Consider the following 20,013-nt stretch of genomic DNA (forward strand, 5'->3'; position numbering starts at 1 on the left):
ATTTAGCCCCTTCTAGATAATTCTCCAGACTGAGCCCATTCTAGATTATTCTCCAGACTGAGCCCCTTCTAGATTATTCCCCAGACTGAGCCCCTTCTAGATTATTCTCCAGACTGAGCCCCTTCTAGATTATTCCCCAGATTGAGCCCCTTCTAGATTATTCCCCAGATTGAGCCCCTTCTAGATTATTTCCCAGACTGAGCTCCTTCTAGATTAATCCCCGGATTGAGCCCCTTCTAGATAATTCTCCAGACTGTGCTTCTTCTAGATTATTCCCCAGACTGAGCCCCTTCTAGATTATTCCCCAGACTGAGCCCCTTCTAGATTATTCCCCAGACTGAGCCCCTTCTAAATTATTCCCCGGATTGAGCCCCTTCTAGATTATTCCCCAGACTGAGCCCCTTCTAGATTATTCCCCAGACTGAGCCCCTTTTAGATTATTCCCCAGATTGAGCCCTTCTAAATTATTCTCCAGACTGAGCCCCTTCTAGATTATTCCCCAGATTGAGCCCCTTCTAGATTATTCCCCAGATTGAGCCCCTTCTAGATTGTTCCCCAGATTGAGCCCCTTCTAAATTATTCCCCAGATTGAGCCCCTTCTAGAATATTCCCCGGACTGAGCCCCTTCTAAATTATGCCCCGTACTGAGCCCCTTCTAGATTATTCACCGGATTGAGCCCCTTCTAGATTATTCCCGGGATTGAGCCCCTTCTAGATAATTCTCCAGACTGAGCCCCTTCTAGATTATTCCCCGGATTGAGCCCCTTCTAGATTTATTCCCCAGACTGAGCCCCTTCTAGATTTTTCCCCAGACTGAGCTCCTTCTAGATTAATCCCCGGTTTGAGCCCCTTCTAGATAATTCTCCAGACTGTGCCCCTTCTAGATTATTCCCCAGACTGAGCCCCTTCTAGATTATTCCCCAGACTGTGCCCCTTCTAGATTATTCCCCAGACTGAGCCCCTTCTAGATTATTCCCCAGACTGATCCCCTTCTAGATTATTCCCCAGACTGAGCCCCTTCTAGATTATTCCCCAGACTGAGCCCCTTCTAGATTATTCCCCGGATTGAGCCCCTTCTAGATTATTCCCCGGATTGAGCCCCTTCTAGATTATTCTCCAGACTGAGCCCCTTCTAGATTATTTTCCAGACTGAGCCCCTTCTAGATTATTCCCCAAATTGAGCCCCTTCTAGATTATTCCCCGGATTGAGCCCCTTCTAGATTATTCCCAGGATTGAGCCCCTTCTAGATTTTTCCCCGGATTGAGCCTCTTCTAGATTATTCCCCGGATTGAGCCTCTTCTAGATTATTCCCCGGATTGAGCCCCTTCTAGATTATTCCCCGGATTGAGCCCCTTCAAGATTATTCCCCGGATTGAGCCCCTTCTAGATTATTCTCCAGACTGAGCCCCTTCTAGATTATTCTCCAGACTGAGCCCCTTCTAGATTATTCCCCAGATTGAGCCCCTTCTAGATTATTCCCCAGACTGAGCCCCTTCTAGATTATTCCCCGGACTGAGCCCCTTCTAGATTATTCCCGGGATTGAGCCCCTTCTAGATAATTCTCAAGACTGAGCCCCTTCTAGATTATTCCCCGGATTGAGACCCTTCTAGATAATTCTCCAGACTCTGCCCCTTCTAGATTATTCCCCAGACTGAGCCCCTTCTAGATTATTCCCCGGACTGAGCCCCTTCTAGATTATTCCCCGGATTGAGCCCCTTCTAGATTATTCCCCAGCTTGAGCCCCTTCTAGATTATTCCCCGGATTGAGCCCCTTCTAGATTATTCTCCAGACTGAGCCCCTTCTAGATTATTCCCCAGATTGAGCCCCTTCTAGATTATTCCCCAGATTGAGCCCCTTCTAGATTATTTCCCAGACTGAGCTCCTTCTAGATTAATCCCCGGATTGAGCCCCTTCTAGATAATTCTCCAGACTGTGCTTCTTCTAGATTATTCCCCAGACTAAGCCCCTTCTAGATTATTCCCCAGACTGAGCCCCTTCTAGATTATTCCCCAGACTGAGCCCCTTCTAAATTATTCCCCGGATTGAGCCCCTTCTAGATTATTCCCCAGACTGAGCCCCTTCTAGATTATTCCCCAGACTGAGCCCCTTTTAGATTATTCCCCAGATTGAGCCCTTCTAAATTATTCTCCAGACTGAGCCCCTTCTAGATTATTCCCCAGATTGAGCCCCTTCTAGATTATTCCCCAGATTGAGCCCCTTCTAGATTGTTCCCCAGATTGAGCCCCTTCTAAATTATTCCCCAGATTGAGCCCCTTCTAGAATATTCCCCGGACTGAGCCCCTTCTAAATTATGCCCCGTACTGAGCCCCTTCTAGATTATTCCCCGGATTGAGCCCCTTCTAGATTATTCCCGGGATTGAGCCCCTTCTAGATAATTCTCCAGACTGAGCCCCTTCTAGATTATTCCCCGGATTGAGCCCCTTCTAGATTTATTCCCCAGACTGAGCCCCTTCTAGATTTTTCCCCAGACTGAGCTCCTTCTAGATTAATCCCCGGATTGAGCCCCTTCTAGATAATTCTCCAGACTGTGCCCCTTCTAGATTATTCCCCAGACTGAGCCCCTTCTAGATTATTCCCCAGACTGTGCCCCTTCTAGATTATTCCCCAGACTGAGCCCCTTCTAGATTATTCCCCAGACTGATCCCCTTCTAGATTATTCCCCAGACTGAGCCCCTTCTAGATTATTCCCCAGACTGAGCCCCTTCTAGATTATTCCCCGGATTGAGCCCCTTCTAGATTATTCCCCGGATTGAGCCCCTTCTAGATTATTCTCCAGACTGAGCCCCTTCTAGATTATTTTCCAGACTGAGCCCCTTCTAGATTATTCCCCAAATTGAGCCCCTTCTAGATTATTCCCCGGATTGAGCCCCTTCTAGATTATTCCCAGGATTGAGCCCCTTCTAGATTTTTCCCCGGATTGAGCCTCTTCTAGATTATTCCCCGGATTGAGCCTCTTCTAGATTATTCCCCGGATTGAGCCCCTTCTAGATTATTCCCCGGATTGAGCCCCTTCAAGATTATTCCCCGGATTGAGCCCCTTCTAGATTATTCTCCAGACTGAGCCCCTTCTAGATTATTCTCCAGACTGAGCCCCTTCTAGATTATTCCCCAGATTGAGCCCCTTCTAGATTATTCCCCAGACTGAGCCCCTTCTAGATTATTCCCCGGACTGAGCCCCTTCTAGATTATTCCCCAGATTGAGCCCCTTCTAGATTATTCCCCGGATTGAGCCCCTTCTAGATTATTCCCCGGATTGAGCCCCTTATAGATTATTCTCCAGACTGAGCCCCTTCTAGATTATTCTCCAGACTGAGCCCCTTCTAGATTATTCCCCCGATTGAGCACCTTCTAGATTATTCCCCAGATTTAGCCCCTTCTAGATTATGCCCCGTACTGAGCCCCTTCTAGATTATTCCCTGGATTGAGCCCCTTTTAGATTATTCTCCAGACTGAGCTCCTTCTAGATTATTCTCCAGACTGAGCACCTTCTAGATTATTCCCCGGATTGAGCCCCTTCTAGAGGATTCTCCAGACAGTGCCCCTTCTAGATTATTCTCCAGACTGAGCCCCTTCTAGATTATTCCCCGGATTGAGCCCCTTCTAGATTATTCCCCAGATTGAGCCCCTTCTAGATTATTCCCCAGACTGAGCCCCTTCTAGATTATTCTCCAGACTGAGCCCCTTCTAGATTATTCCCCGGATTGAGCCCCTTCTAGATTATTCCCCGGATTGAGCCCCTTCTAGATTATTCTCCAGACTGAGCCCCTTCTAGATTATTCCCCAGACTGAGCCCCTTCTAGATTATTCCCCAGATTGAGCCCCTTCTAGAATATTCCCCGGATTGAGCCCCTTCTAGATTATTCCCCGCATTGAGCTCCTTCTAGATTATTCCCCGGATTGAGCCCCTTCTAGATTATTCCCCGGATTGAGCCCCTTCTAGATTATTCCCCGGATTGAGCCCCTTCTAGATTATGCCCTGGATTGAGCCCCTTCTAGATTATTCCCCGGATTGAGCCTATTCTAGATTATTCCCCGGATTGAGCCCTTTCTAGATTATTCCCCGGATTGAGCCCCTTCTAGATTATTTCCCGGACTGAGCCCCTTCTAGATGATTTCTGAATCTGTGACACTGAAAATACTTTTTTTAAGTCGGCCATTGGCAAAACAGTCCCTGGTGTTATAGAAAGTATCTTTTACTAGTAGAATTTTTAAAATTGTCTGGACATAATTCCATGGAAAGACTTTGTCTCGGTTGCCGGTCGGTGAATGATTGTTCAGGCTTCGCCGTGTTGCAATCACTGGATTTTGTTGTGTCAAACCTTTGAATTGGTCCCAAGATGTATGAACGCTCCGACAGATAAACTATATCCATTTATAGAAGCGGAAAGGGGTCTCCTATGACCCTCGGGCTTTGATATTATGCAGCTTTTTCTGGGGTCATTAACCCTCTCCGTAGTGCAGCGAGGCCAATCCAGTAAAGGGGACTGGGAAACCACTTTGTCTGATTCAAAAAGCAATATTTTCTCATTCTCCCGTCGCGTTTCTTCACAGCCAGAAATCATCAGGGGAGATGTGGCCAGAACAGAGGGAGTCCGGCTTATCAGAGTGCGCTGGAGCGGGGCCGCGTATCCATGGAGCTCCTGCAGAGCGTTGCTCCTCCGATCCTGATATTACATAGTTACATAGTTTGTACGGTTGAAAAAAGACACATGTCCATCAAGTTCAACCAAGGGACGGGAAAGGGGAAGTAAAAAATTTCTACACATAGAAGCTGATATTTCTTGGTTCTAGGAAATGATCTTTGCCTTTTTTGTAGCATCTCCTGTCCCTGCTGTGACGGCTCCTGCGGTGTCTCCTGTCCCTGCTGTGACGGCTCCTGCGGTGTCTCCTGTCCCTGCTGTGACGGCTCCTGCGGTGTCTCCTGTCCCTGCTGTGACGGCTCCTGCGGTGTCTCCTGTCCCTGCTGTGACGGCTCCTGCGGTGTCTCCTGTCCCTGCTGTGACCAGCTCCTGCGGTGTCTCCTGTCCCTGCTGTGACGGCTCCTGCGGTGTCTCCTGTCCCTGCTGTGACGGCTCCTGCGGTGTCTCCTGTCCCTGCTGTGACGGCTCCTGCGGTGTCTCCTGTCCCTGCTGTGACGGCTCCTGCGGAGTCTCCTGTCCCTGCTGTGACGGCTCCTGCGGTGTCTCCTGTCCCTGCTGTGACGGCTCCTGCGGTGTCTCCTGTCCCTGCTGTGACGGCTCCTGCGGAGTCTCCTGTCCCTGCTGTGACGGCTCCTGCGGTGTCTCCTGTCCCTGCTGTGACGGCTCCTGCGGTAGGCTATTCCATAGATTCACAGTTCTCACAGTAAAGAAGCCTTGTCGCCTCTGCAGCTTGAACCTTTTTTTCTCCAGACGGAGGGAGTGCCCCCTTGTTTTTTGAGCGGGTTTTACATGGAACAGGATTTCACCATATTTTTTGTATGTGCCATTCATATATTTATATAAGTTAATCATGTCCCCCCTTAGTCGTCTTTTTTCAAGGCTAAATAGGTTTAATACTTTCAATCTTTCCTCATAACTTAGATTCTCCGCGCCCCTAATTAGCTTCGTTGCTCTTCTTTGTATTTTTTCCAACTCCAGGGCATCCTTTCTATTACACCAGACACTTCTACCGATTGCAACATATTTGACCAACACGGTGAAGACTGAACAGTTTCATTCATTGTATCTGCAACAGAGAGAAAAAGTATTTTTTTTATGTATTTATGTTTATTCAATTTTTACAATTCTACAAGTAAAAGTAATTTTTTAGAACTCCAGCCCCACCCCCGTGATTGTTTTGATAAATTAAGTGGAGTAAATGACACTACAAGAATTCACCTTTATATTCATTGACAAAACAAGAAATCTGCTGAAGTTATACTCCACCCGTGACCTCTGAACTATCATGTAACCTATCACGATTACCTAAAATCTGTAATTGCGACCCATGAATGTGACCTGTGAATTATGACTGACCCTTAACCGAGACCTGTGAATGACTGACCTGTGATCCTGACCTGTGATTCTGACCTGTGACCTGTGATCCTGACCTGTGATCCTGACCTGTGACCTGTGATCCTGTCCTGTGATTCTGACCTGTGACCGACTGTGACCTGTGATCCTGACCTGTGATCCTGACCTGTGACCTGTGATCCTGTCCTGTGATTCTGACCTGTGACCGACTGTGACCTGTGATCCTGACCTGTGATCCTGACCTGTGACTGACTGACCTTTTGCAGGGTTATATGACGCGGGTTACACAGATTTTATCCCCCACAAAATCTACTTTGTATGGTCAATATACAGAATTTCCAGACTCCAGGGAGCAGAGATTAGATCCAGTGTCTGGCTGCAAAATGACCTTTTACTGGAAAATACCTGCGCAGGAAATCAGAGAAGCAGCAGAGGCAGGACAGCGCCAACATCACCCCGAAACCTTCACTGATCAACGGCGCCCGGTCAATGTGAGGCTTCATGATCTAATGGGAAGAGGAGCAGCAGTGAGGGCATAAAACCGAAACGGACAGCGGTGAGGGAATACCGTAGATAACGGACAGAGGTCAGGGAATACCGTAGATAACGGACAGAGGTCAGGGAATACCGTAGATAACGGACAGAGGTCAGGGAATACCGTAGATAACGGACAGAGATCAAGGAATACCGTAGATAACGGACAGCGGTCAGGGAATACCGTAGATAACGGACAGCGGTCAGAGAATACCGTAGATAACGGACAGAGGTCAGGGAATACCGTAGATAACGGACAGAGGTCAGGGAATACCGTAGATAACGGACAGCGGTCAGGGAATACCGTAGATAACGGACAGCGGTCAGGGAATACCGCAGATAACGGACAGAGGTCAGGGAATACCGTAGATAACGGACAGAGGTCAGGGAATACCGTAGATAATGGACAGAGGTCAGAGAATACCGTAGATAACGGACAGCGGTCAGGGAATACCGTAGATAACGGACAGAGGTCAGGGAATACCGCAGATAACGGACAGAGGTCAGAGAATATTGTAGATAACGGACAGAGTTCAGGGAATACCGTAGATAACGGACAGAGGTCATGGAATACCGTAGATAACGGACAGAGGTCAGGGAATACCGTAGATAACGGACAGAGGTCAGGGAATACCGTAGATAACGGACAGCGGTCAGAGAATACCGTAGATAACGGACAGAGGTCAGAGAATACCGTAGATAACGGACAGAGGTCAGAGAATACCGTAGATAACGGACAGAGGTCAGAGAATACCGTAGATAACGGACAGAGGTCAGGGAATACCGTAGATAACGGACAGAGGTCAGAGAATACCGTAGATAACGGACAGAGGTCAGGGAATACCGTAGATAACGGACAGAGGTCAGGGAATACCGTAGATAACGGACAGAGGTCAGGGAATACCGTAGATAACGGACAGAGGTCAGGGAATACTGTAGATAACGGACAGAGGTCAGGGAATAACGTAGATAATGGACAGAGGTCAGGGAATACCGCAGATAACGGACAGAGGACAGGGAATACCGTAGATAACGGACAGAGGTCAGAGAATACCGTAGATAACGGACAGCGGTCAGGGAATACCGTAGATAACGGACAGAGGTCAGGGAATACCGTAGATAACGGACAGAGGTCAGGGAATACCGTAGATAACGGACAGAGGTCAGGGAATACTGTAGATAACGGACAGAGGTCAGAGAATACCGTAGATAACGGACAGCTTTCAGGGAATACCGTAGATAACGGACAGAGGTCAGGGAATACTGTAGATATGGTCGCGGATGCAGGGTATGGTCGCGGCTGTAGGTTATGGTCGCGGCTGCAGGTTATGGTCGCGGTTGCAGGGTATGGTCGCGGCTGCAGGTTATGGTCACGGCTGCAGGTTATGGTCGCGGCTGCAGGTTATGGTCGCGGCTGCAGGTTATGGTCGCGGCTACAGGGTATGGTCGCGGCTACAGGGTATGGTCGCGGGTGCAGGTTATGGTCGCGGCTGCAGGTTATGGTCACGGCTGCAGGGTATGGTCGCGGCTGCAGGGTATGGTCGCGGCTGCAGGTTATGGTCGCGGCTGCAGGTTATGGTCGCGGCTGCAGGTTATGGTCGCGGCTGCAGGTTATGGTCGCGGCTGCAGGTTATGGTCACGGCTGCAGGTTATGGTCGCGGCTGCAGGGTATGGTCGCGGGTGCAGGTTATGGTCGAGGCTGCAGCATATGGTCGCGGCTGCAGGTTATGGTCGCGGCTGCAGGTTATGGTCGCGGCTGCAGGTTATGGTCGCGGCTGCAGGTTATGGTCGCGGCTGCAGGTTATGAATGTAATTGTTATTGGATGCAGATGCTCAGCGTTCACAACATATGAAGGTCCGATACCCCGAGTTATGACGAGTTAGGACATCACATGTTATTAGACATTTCAGACGTTACACAGACTTTACTAAAATTTTGCTCAGATCTGTGGCTGATATTAGGGTCACCTTTACATGTTAGGATCATGGGCGTTGTCAGTGTAAATGGTGGTGCCGGGGGTGATGCTGAGCACTTACCTGAATGACTCTCCCATTGAATCCTGAAAGAAGATCCTCATTTCTGATCGCCTGGGTCCATCGACCTTCCTCCACCCTCAGTTCTTCCTCCAGTCTGTGGGAGACTCGTTGCTGAACTAGGCCGACATACTGCTGCTCCAGCAGTGCCCGCGTTTCACTAGTCAGCAGGGGGCCCAACTCATAAGGGTTAATGAGTGGGGAAATTTCTGGTCTGGAAAGGACATCCCTATGTAGAAAAACCTCCATTAGATGTTCCTCATAGAATTCAAATATGTCATTCCATATGTCAGTCCTCCACATGCAGCATCACCCATCCCAACGCCCTCCATATGCAGCATCACCCATCCCAACACCCTCCATATGCAGCATCGCCCATCCCAACAGCCCCCATATGCAGCAACACCCATTCACCCGCCCTCCATATGCAGCTTCTCCCAGTATTTAATGCGACATCACCCAGTCTATCCAGGAGTAGATATTCCTTGCAGAATCAGCCGTGGTTCGCCCCCGTGTCTGACCCCAACATCACCTGTGGTGTCCCTCACCGGCAGTAGACATTACTGTTCCAATCTAGAATGAAGTAAATGTCATTAGTCTCCAGGTCACGTTGGGCGGCTGCAGTGAGCCACTCAGCTACTCCCAGGTGGTAGGCAGAAAGGTAGATCCGGAAAACCTCAAAGTCCCTGGGATACGAACAAACCTGTGAATAGGAGAGTTGGTTTATCTGCCAGAACTCGTTTCATTTCCTAAGGCGGCTCGTAATATTAAGGGGAAAAACAAGTGACGAGGAGCCTCCCGAGGTGGACGCCCCACCATGTCTATGAGGGTTTCTAACTGCAAAAATAAGAAGAGCGCTACTGCTAATTATTCCTGAAATCTGTGAACCTAACCCTAGAGGAGTCCGGCCGAGGGCCAAGCTCATGGTAGGAGCAGAGCAGTGACACCCTAAAAAGGGCGTGGCTATGACAACCTTATGCTGATTGCAATGAAAAACTCAAGCACTCCGATTGAAATATGCAAAATAGGCTTATTATAAATAAGGCAATAAGTGAAAAGATCTAACGTTTCAGCCACAATCCGGCCCTTATCAAACTCTGCAAACAAAACGCAGAAATAGTATACAGATTAGTAACAGAGTATATACATACATACATACATACATACATACATACATACATACATACATACATACATACATACAAGAAGTATGTACAGAAGAAGAGAGATACAGAATGTGGCGTGGCTATAGTCCCGTCCAGCACAGGAGGAACATTGTACATAATGATTTATACAGCCGGGGGGAGGGGGGGCAGTATAAGAGACGGCGACAGTCGTCAGCAAAGAATCGTACAAGCGTTCATACAGCGAAATAATAACACAGATACAAGAAATATGGCATGTCCTGCGGTACGGGGCCCCTCTTCTCTAGCCGGGGGACATCGCCGGTATGTAAGTTAAGAAAACCTTGTGATACAGATGTAATACAGCCAGACACAATGTAAAGCGCAATCTACGCAACAAACTGTAAAAACCACTGAGTAGAAGAGGTCAGTGGAAAACAGGAGCTATGTAAAACCATGGAGTAGCTGAGGTCAGTGGAAAACAGGAGCTATGTAAAACCACGGAGTAGCTGAGGTCAGTGGAAAACAGGACCTATGTAAAACCACGGTGTAGCAGAGCTCAGTGGAAAACAGGAGCTATGTAAAACTACGGAGTAGCTGAGGTCAGTGGGAAACAGGAGCTATGTAAAACCACGGAGTAGCTGAGGTCAGTGGAAAACAGGAGCTATGTAAAACCACGGAGTAGCTGAGGTCAGTGGAAAACAGGAGCTATGTAAAACCACGGTGTAGCAGAGCTCAGTGGAAAACAGGAGCTATGTAAAACCACGGAGTAGCTGAGGTCAGTGGGAAACAGGAGCTATGTAAAACCACGGAGTAGCTGAGGTCAGTGGAAAACAGGAGCTATGTAAAACCACGGAGTAGCTGAGGTCAGTGGAAAACAGGACCTATGTAAAACCACGGTGTAGCAGAGCTCAGTGGAAAACAGGAGCTATGTAAAACCACGGAGTAGCTGAGGTCAGTGGGAAACAGGAGCTATGTAAAACCACGGAGTAGCTGAGGTCAGTGGGAAACAGGAGCTATGTAAAACCACGGAGTCAGTGGAAAACAGGAGAACATGCCGCTGTGACGATGGGGAACTTGTACCACGGTGGATCGTGTGGGAGCGTGGTGAACTGTCTCCTTAAATGTGGAAACGACGTGGGAGGGGAAGAGTCAGGTGTCCAGAGTGTTTAAACTCTATGGTGAGTGGGAGGTTTGCGCATGTGCACCTGTTTAGCAGTGACAGCAACTCTATGGTAGGTCTATATGGTATGATGCTATGGTAGGTCTCTATGGTATGACTCTATGGTATAAGTCTATGGTATGATGCTGTGGTAGGTCTCTATGGTAGGTCTCTATTGTATGATGCTATGGTAGGTCTCTATTGTATGATGCTATGGTAGGTCTCTATGGTTGGTCTCTATGTTAGGTCTCTATGGTAGGTCTCTATGGTAGGTCTCTATGGTATGACGCTATGGTATGACACTATGGTAGATCTCTATGGTATGACTCTATGGTATGATGCTATGGTAGGTCTCTATGGTAGGTCTCTATGGTAGGTCTCTATGGTATGACGCTATGGTATGACGCTATGGTAGATCTCTATGGTAGGTCGCTATGGTAGGTCTCTATGGTATGACACTATGGTATGATGCTATGGTATGTCTCTATGGTATGATGCTATGGTAGGTCTCTATGGTATGACGCTATGGTAGGTCTCTATGGTATGACGCTATGGTAGGTCTCTATGGTTGGTCTCTATGGTAGGTCTCTATGGTAGGTCTCTATGGTAGGTCACTATGGTAGGTCGCTATGGTAGGTCTCTATGGTAGGTCTCTATGGTAGGTCGCTATGGTAGGTCTCTATGGTAGGTCTCTATGGTATGATGCTATGGTATGTCTCTATGGTATGACGCTATGGTAGGTCTCTATGGTATGATGCTATGGTAGGTCTCTATGGTAGGTGTCTATGGTAAGACGCTATGGTAGGTCTCTATGTTATGACTCTATGGTATGATGCTATTGTAGATTTCTATGGTAGGTCTCTATGTTGGGTCTCTATGGTAGGTCTCTATGGTAGGTCTCTATGGTATGACGCTATGGTATGACGCTATGGTATGTCTCTATGGTAGGTCTCTATGGTATGACGCTATGGTATGACGCTATGGTAGGTCTCTATGTTATGACTCTATGGTATGATGCTATTGTAGATCTCTATGGTAGGTCTCTATGTTAGGTCTCTATGGTATGATGTTATGGTAGGTCTCTATGTTAGGTCTCTATGGTAGGTCTCTATGGTAGGTCTCTATGGTATGACGCTATGGTATGACGCTATGGTAGATCTCTATGGTATGACTCTATGGTATGATGCTATGGTAGGTCTCTATGGTAGGTCTCTATGGTAGGTCTCTATGGTATGACGCTATGGTATGACGCTATGGTAGATCTCTATGGTAGGTCGCTATGGTAGGTCTCTATGGTATGACACTATGGTATGATGCTATGGTATGTCTCTATGGTATGATGCTATGGTAGGTCTCTATGGTATGACGCTATGGTAGGTCTCTATGGTATGACGCTATGGTAGGTGTATGGTAGGTCTCTATGGTTGGTCTCTATGGTAGGTCTCTATGGTAGGTCTCTATGGTAGGTCACTATGGTAGGTCGCTATGGTAGGTCTCTATGGTAGGTCTCTATGGTAGGTCACTATGGTAGGTCGCTATGGTAGGTCTCTATGGTAGGTCTCTATGGTAGGTCGCTATGGTAGGTCTCTATGGTAGGTCTCTATGGTATGATGCTATGGTAGGTCTCTATGGTAGGTCTCTATGGTAGGTCTCTATGGTATGACGCTATGGTAGGTGTATGGTAGGTCTCTATGGTTGGTCTCTATGGTAGGTCTCTATGGTAGGTCTCTATGGTAGGTCACTATGGTAGGTCTCTATGGTAGGTCTCTATGGTAGGTCTCTATGGTAGGTCGCTATGGTAGGTCTCTATGGTAGGTCTCTATGGTATGAGGCTATGGTAGGTCTATGGTATGATGCTATGGTAGGTCTCTATGGTTTTACTCCGTGGTTTACATAGCTCCTGTTTTCCACTGACCTCTTCTACTCAGTGGTTTTTACAGTTTGTTGCGTAGATTGCGCTTTACATTGTGTCTGGCTGTATTACATCTGTATCACAAGGTTTTCTTAACTTACATACCGGCGATGTCCCCCGGCTAGAGAAGAGGGGCCCCGTACCGCAGGACATGCCATATTTCTTGTATCTGTGTTATTATTTCGCTGTATGAACGCTTGTACGATTCTTTGCTGACGACTGTCGCCGTCTCTTATACTGCCCCCCCTCCCCCCGGCTGTATAAATCATTATGTACAATGTTCCTCCTGTGCTGGACGGGACTATATCCACGCCACATTCTGTATCTCTCTTCTTCTGTACATACTTCTTGTATGTATGTATGTATGTATGTATATATATACACTACCGTTCAAAAGTTTAGGGTCACTTAGAAATGTCCTTATTTTTGAAAGAAAAGTCCAGTTTTTGTCAATGAAGATAACATGAAATGAATCAGAAATCCACTCTATACATTGTTAATGTGCTAAATGACTATTCTAGCTGCAAACGTCTGGTGTTTAATGCAATATCTACATAGGTGTATAGAGGCCCATTTCCAGCAACCATCACTCCAGTGTTCTAATGGTACATTGTGTTTGCTAACTGTGTTAGAAGGCTAATGGATGATTAGAAAACACTTGAAAACCCTTGTGCAATTATGTTAGCACCGCTGTAAACAGTTTTGCTGTTTAGAGGAGCTATAAAACTGACCTTCCTTTGAGCTAGTTGAGAATCTGGAGCATTACATTTGTGGGTTCGATTAAACTCTCAAAATGGCTAGAAAAAGAGAGCTTTCATGTGAAACTCGACAGTCTATTCTTGTTCTTAGAAATGAAGGCTATTCCATGCGAGAAATTGCCAAGACACTGAAGATTTCCTACAACGCTGTGTTCTACTCCCTTCAGAGGACAGCACACACAGGCTCTAACCAGAGTAGAAAGAGAAGTGGGAGGCCCCGCTGCACAACTGAGCAACAAGACAAGTACATTAGAGTCTCTAGTGTGAGAAATAGACGCCTCACAGGTCCTCAACTGGCAGCTTCATTAAATAGTACCCGTAAAACGCCAGTGTCAACGTCTACAGTGAAGAGGCGACTCCGGGATGCTGGCCTTCAGGGCAGAGTGGCAAAGAAAAAGCCATATCTGAGACTGGCTAATAAAAGGAAAAGATTAATATGGGCAAAAGCTCAGACATTGGACAGAGGAAGATTGGAAAAAAGTGTTATGGACGGACGAATGGAAGTTTGAGGTGTTTGGATCACACAGAAGAACATTTGTGAGACGCAGAACAACTGAAAAGATGCTGGAAGAGCGCCGGACGCCATCTGTCAAGCATGGTGGAGGTCATGTGATGGTCTGGGGTAAAGTGGGAGATTTGTACAAGGTAAGAGGGATTGTGAATAAGGAAGGCTATCACTCCATTTTGCAACGCCATGCCATACCCTGTGGACAGCGCTTGATTGCAGCCAATTTCATCCTACAACAGGACAATGACCCAAAGCCACCTCCAAATGATGCAAGAACTATTTAGGGAAGAAGCCGGCAGCCGGTATTCTATCTGTAATGGAGTGGCCAGCGCAGTCACCAGATCTCACCCCCATAGAGCTGTTGTGGGAGGAGCTTGACCGTATGGTACGCAAGAAGTGCCCATCAAGCCAATCCAACTTGTGGGAGGGGCTTCTGGAAGCATGGGGGGAAATGTCTCCCGATGACCTCAGCAAATTAACAGCTCGAATGCCAAAGGTCTGCAATGCTGGAATTGCTGCAAATGGAGCGACCAAAGCAAAGTCTGAAGGAGAAAATCATTATTTCTAACCTTGTCAATGTCTGGACTATATTTTCTAGTCATTTTGCAACTCATGGAAAACACAAAATTGTCTGGGTGACCCCAAACTTTTGAACGGTAGTGTATACATGTATATATATACTCTGTTACTAATCTGTATACTATTTCTGCGTTTTGTTTGCAGAGTTTGATAAGGGCCGGATTGTGGCTAAAACGTTAGACCTTTTCACTTATTGCCTTATTTATAATAAGCCTATTTTGCATATTTCAATCGGAGTGCTTGAGTTTTTCATTGCAAGTATCTAAGGGGTGGGAACCTACAGCACCCAGACAACCTGCAGGGGGCCACGGATTTGATCTACATAAACCTCCTGCTGATTGACAGTACAAGGATTTGCACATCCCTGGACAGGTTCATTCATTCCCCGGGAGACTCACCAGATAGTTCTTCACTGCGGTCAGGTCTTCCACCACAATTCTCTTCACTCTGTCGGCTTGAGATGGCAGAGAACCCATTTTGCCTTCTAGGTTGCTCTTTAACCTCTGCTTGACACTCCTGTGCACGGCCTCCGCCCAATGGGCCCTCATATTCTTGTTGCTTTCCCGAGCCTCTTCCTGCTGGATGACACCGATGACCTCATTCAGTTTTAGATGTTTACCTTTGTTATTAAGAGACTCTTCCACTACTGCCCACATCTCCGCCATCAACGCCTCATACAGTAGAGCCACATCTTTGGCCTGTCGGCCTGGACTCTTCAGACCCACAGGACTTAAGTCGCCATCACATTCAGCCTTTAGCTCCATAATATGGTGGTCGGCTGATCGCAGTTCCCGTCGCTGGATGAGCCGTAGTATCTCCAGCACTGTATCAAAGAAAAAGTTGGATTACTTGGCGCAGTGAGGTCGTGTGATTGAAGGCTCGTCAAAACCGCATCAGGCATTGACTTCACCAATACCATTAACACACAAAGACCCTGAGCTCCCCCCATAACAACGGTTATTTATGCCACTCCACTGGGGGAACCACAGCTATCACACACCCTTAAAGGACATGAATAGCTGGAGTTTGTGCTGGGGTTCATTCCTCCCTAAGAGTGTTGGTTGTTAGAACCTGCACCCCAGATGGCGGGCTTCATGTCCCACACGTGGGGGCGCTCCTGCTGCTGAGGGAGGGGGCAGTATAATGCCACTGACCTAGGCCACCTGTTCTCTATCAACAATATCAGCTTGTCAATACAAACGTGGAAAACGAGATGGAGAAAAGCTAATAGGGTCATTGTTGTGGGGACCCCACAGCTTCGTCATCACATCACTCCCCCTTTTTGAGTTCTTTTTATTTTCCTGGGTCTTGGTGGCACTACGGCCAATTTGCTGCCTGCTTGACAAGTGACAATATCCTCGTGTATCGCGGCTGTTAGACAACAACACACTGATACTTGTGAAGCGCAGTCTACAACGCGACAAAGCGTCCGTTCACACGTAGCGGAAATACTGCAGATTTTTTGCAATTGATTTTGTTGAGAAAAACTCACAGGAGAATAAAGTGGCATCAGATGAGACCGAACAAATCTCCTCCACGCGCTGCGCAAATGAGAAGCGGAAAAACCGCTCAGAAATGGAGCGGCGGTGCGTTTATTTTTATTCCGCAGCACGTCAATTGTATTTGAGGAATCGCAGCTTTTTTGTTGTGGGTTTTCCTATTGAATTCAACGAGGAGGTAAAACCCACAACTAAGAGAAGATGTTGCGTTTTTTGTGGCGGAGAAGCAGCGATTCCGCCGCAAAAACCGTGACTCAGAAAAAAATGATCTAATATGTACCTGGAATTGTGTGCTTCTTTGTCCAGGCCGGCCTCCTGGGATGGCGTTACATCCCGGGTGACCGCTGCAGCCAATCACAGGCCAATCACAGGCCAATCACAGGCCAATCACAGGCCAATCACAGGCCAATCACAGGCGGCAGTGGTCACATGGCATTAAACGGCATCGCGGAGGGTGGAGGGCGGAGGGTGGAGGGCGGGGGTGGCATTGCCATAGCTACGGAATTAGGAAAAAAAAATTTTTAGTGATTTTTTTCCGCAGCTGAAAATTTGTATCACAATTTGGTGCGTTTTTTTGGCTGGAATTCCCTGCGGCGCCCGGGGCAGACAGGCTGCGTGCTTTTATGCAGCGTTCCCGCTCCACGTGAACAAAGTCACCAATTCAATTATTTACTCCAATACAAATAGTTACAGGTGACCTTGAGGCTTCAGCAACTTGTGAAACTTTCTACCCCTGAGCACGGGCGCTTGCGGCTTTTTTTTTACCCATAGCGAATAATGTGAATGCAACTTTGCCATATAGAGTGTAATGACGGGGTTATGTCCTCTGGAGACTATTCGGCCGTCAGCAGGTGGAGATACAAATGATGACTCTTTATATAAACGAGGTGATTGGAGAGCGGGAGCCGCCAGCACATTCCCATGATAAGTGAGGAGTCGGATATCAGAACGCCAATCACATTTTCTTGAAACAATCCCAACCCGATCCTACCAATCTGCCAAATACATTTTCTGCTCATTGCAGATCCTTGAGGAATCATTGTAAATGTAAAAATATGAATGACTTAACAGTGAATATTTGATCAGATAAGACCAATGGAGAGAATCCCCCTAATAACTCTAACAGTCGGGAGACTCCCTCTAATAAAGCCCCTTCCTCTTCTCCTCTTACGTCACCAACAACTCCCCCCACAGCTCCCCTCCCCCCACAGCTCCCCTCCCCCACAGCTCCCCTCCCCCCACAGCTCCCCTCCCCCCAGAGCTCCACTCCCCCACAGCTCCCCTCCCCCCACAGCTCCCCTCCCCCACAGCTCCCCTCCCCCACAGCTCCCCTCCCGCCACTGCTCCCCTCCCCCCACAGCTCCCCTCCCCCACAGCTCCCCTCCCCCCTAGACATCATCTTTCTCGCACTCCCGTTCATGCATTTCCATCATCTGATCTTGACACCCAACTTTTACGTTTATTTTTACTGCCAGAAGGCGCCTCAACCCGGTGCCCGTCATCCCCGTAGATTAATGATTCTATTGAATCACAGAAACCTGATGGTCTTTAATGCCGTTATCCACACATCGTCCCCCTAAATGTACCGCACGATCAGCTGTAATCACTCCCCACATATCGGGACATCTTTTAATAGTTCATACAATTCCCGACAAGTGATTGCACAGAATGAACAGGTCGGGCCCCCGGTTATTCCACCTCACATCACCCCTCATTATCTATGGATAACACCATTTCCACGCTCTCTTTATTAGGGCTTCCGTCCCAGCTGGCCCTGCCCCGGTCACCCCCACCGTCAAGACCAAAGATCTATAGATACCATATATCACCAGTCCAAAAATACAGACTATAACCAGTCTCTCCCCAAAAATACAAAAATTTTAGAGCAAAAAAAAACTAGACACAGATACAGAGGAAAGAGGAGGGAGGAGGGAGGAGGAGGAGGAGGAGGAGGAGGGAGGAGGAGGAGGAGGGAGGAGGAGGAGCCGTAAAAACCGTTCATTGCGGTAAAAACGAAAAAATACAGGATCAAACAGTGAAATTCATCCATCTACTTATGTGCTAATCATGAGATGTGCTGGCGAGGGAAGGGCCTTTCCTTTCGCCCCATGCCCCCCCCCCCTGATATATTTGAACTTTTTATGGATCTTAACAGGTTTGTCAGAAGGCGGACGCTAATCAGGCACTTTCCCATGTCAGACGCCTCTTCCACAATCTGACCCCATGGGAGGTAAACCAAGCCATTCAGCTGTCTGTAGATGTTCACCCCAAATCTCACTTTTACCCCCGACACCATCAAGGTTCCCTTCTGGATACCTTTTCTACACTAGTTGGGAATGAATTTAGAACATTGGATAAACCATGCTCTAAGCCCGACCACCTCATCACCTATGAAAGAAGACGCTACGGGAAATCTATAAATGACCTATTAACCCGCCGGGCCGCCATATTGTTTCTGGTATTGGTTCCCTTACAAGCAATCTTTCCCATTTTCTAGATTTTCACCTCCAACCTTTTGTCCTCAATTCACCTGACAGATTCCACCCAACTTATTAAAGATTTACAGGACCTGCAGACTGAGCCGGTGCGCGTCCTCTCCGCGGCTGTCACCGCCGTTACCGTCATATTCCTCATGATTGGGGTTTGGAAGAAGTTCAGTCATTTTTAGCGTCCAGTCCGGATATTCCAACTGCACAAACCAGACTAATTGTACGGAATATCTCCGGGAACAGAATGTTTTTCGTTTTGGCAACAACTATTATAAGCCGATAAAAGGCTGTGCGGTGGGTTCTCGCGTCGTGCCGGCGGACGCCAACTTATATATGGGAACTTTGGAGGATAAACATATCCCCGGTGACCACTGGTTTAAGGATAACATTTTACTGTACAGACGTTTTATTGATGATTTGTTTTTTGCGCGGGAAGGCGATGAAGACGCCTCAGTTTTATTGATGATTTGTTTTTTGCGCGGGAAGGCGATGAAGACGCCTCAGTTTTATGGATGATTTGTTTCTTGCGCGGGAAGGCGATGAAGACGCCTCAGTTTTATTGATGATTTGTTTTTTGCGCGGGAAGGCGATGAAGACGCCTCAGTTTTATTGATGATTTGTTTCTTGCGCGGGAAGGCGATGAAGACGCCTCAGTTTTATTGATGATTTGTTTCTTGCGCGGGAAGGCGATGAAGACGCCTCAGTTTTATTGATGATTTGTTTTTTACGCGGGAAGGCGATGAAGACGCCTCAGTTTTATTGATGATTTGTTTCTTGCGCGGGAAGGCGATGAAGACGCCTCAGTTTTATTGATGATTTGTTTTTTGCGTGGGAAGGCGATGAAGACACCTCAGTTTTATCGACACTTCATTTGAATGATTTTGGTTTAACATTTACTTATACGGTTTCCACTAAATGGATTGATTTTTTGGATCTTATTATTGGTTTTGACAAAAATACTAATAGATTCGATACCAACTTTAAATCTGTGGACGTCAATAGTTACATTGATTTCAGGAGGGCGCACGATCCTCCCTGGATCAAGAATGTTCCTTTTGGGCAATTTAGAAGAGTAAGAAAAAATTGTTCCTCTGACTGTAATTCCGGAAAGAAGATTTAAAGATAAAAACTTTCGGTCTTATTTGATAAAAGGTGCACGTTCTCGAGCTGCTGAGCGAACCCAGGACTCGTATATTAACCAAGTAAAAACGCAGAAGGAGGTCAAAAATGCTAAAAACAACTTTATTACGTCTTTTAATAGTGGGAATAAATGTGTAAGGTTCATTCTAACCAAATATTGGCACATCCTTAAAAACGACCCTTTTCTGAAAGATGAAGCGGCTATTTATTACCTTCAGACGGTCATTGAACTTGAGAAATATCCTCGCAGAACATGT

The 20,013-nt window shown here is 47.2% G+C and overlaps 1 protein-coding gene across 1 annotated transcript in view; it reads right to left on the minus strand.

Moving 5' to 3' along the window:
- EXOC3L2 (exocyst complex component 3 like 2) overlaps positions 1–20,013 on the minus strand; it is an 89,735-nt gene that overhangs the window by 16,046 nt on the left and 53,676 nt on the right. Inside the window, exons 3-6 of the mRNA XM_075848624.1 lie at positions 15,027–15,451; positions 9,134–9,288; positions 8,589–8,814; positions 6,423–6,523 (exon numbers count right to left, since the gene is read on the minus strand). Of these exons, the coding sequence (XP_075704739.1) occupies positions 6,423–6,523; positions 8,589–8,814; positions 9,134–9,288; positions 15,027–15,451 (907 nt within the window). The remainder of the gene's footprint in view (positions 1–6,422; positions 6,524–8,588; positions 8,815–9,133; positions 9,289–15,026; positions 15,452–20,013) is intronic.

This window comes from Rhinoderma darwinii, unplaced genomic scaffold, assembly GCF_050947455.1.
Source record: "Rhinoderma darwinii isolate aRhiDar2 unplaced genomic scaffold, aRhiDar2.hap1 Scaffold_437, whole genome shotgun sequence".
Lineage (NCBI taxonomy): Eukaryota > Metazoa > Chordata > Amphibia > Anura > Rhinodermatidae > Rhinoderma > Rhinoderma darwinii.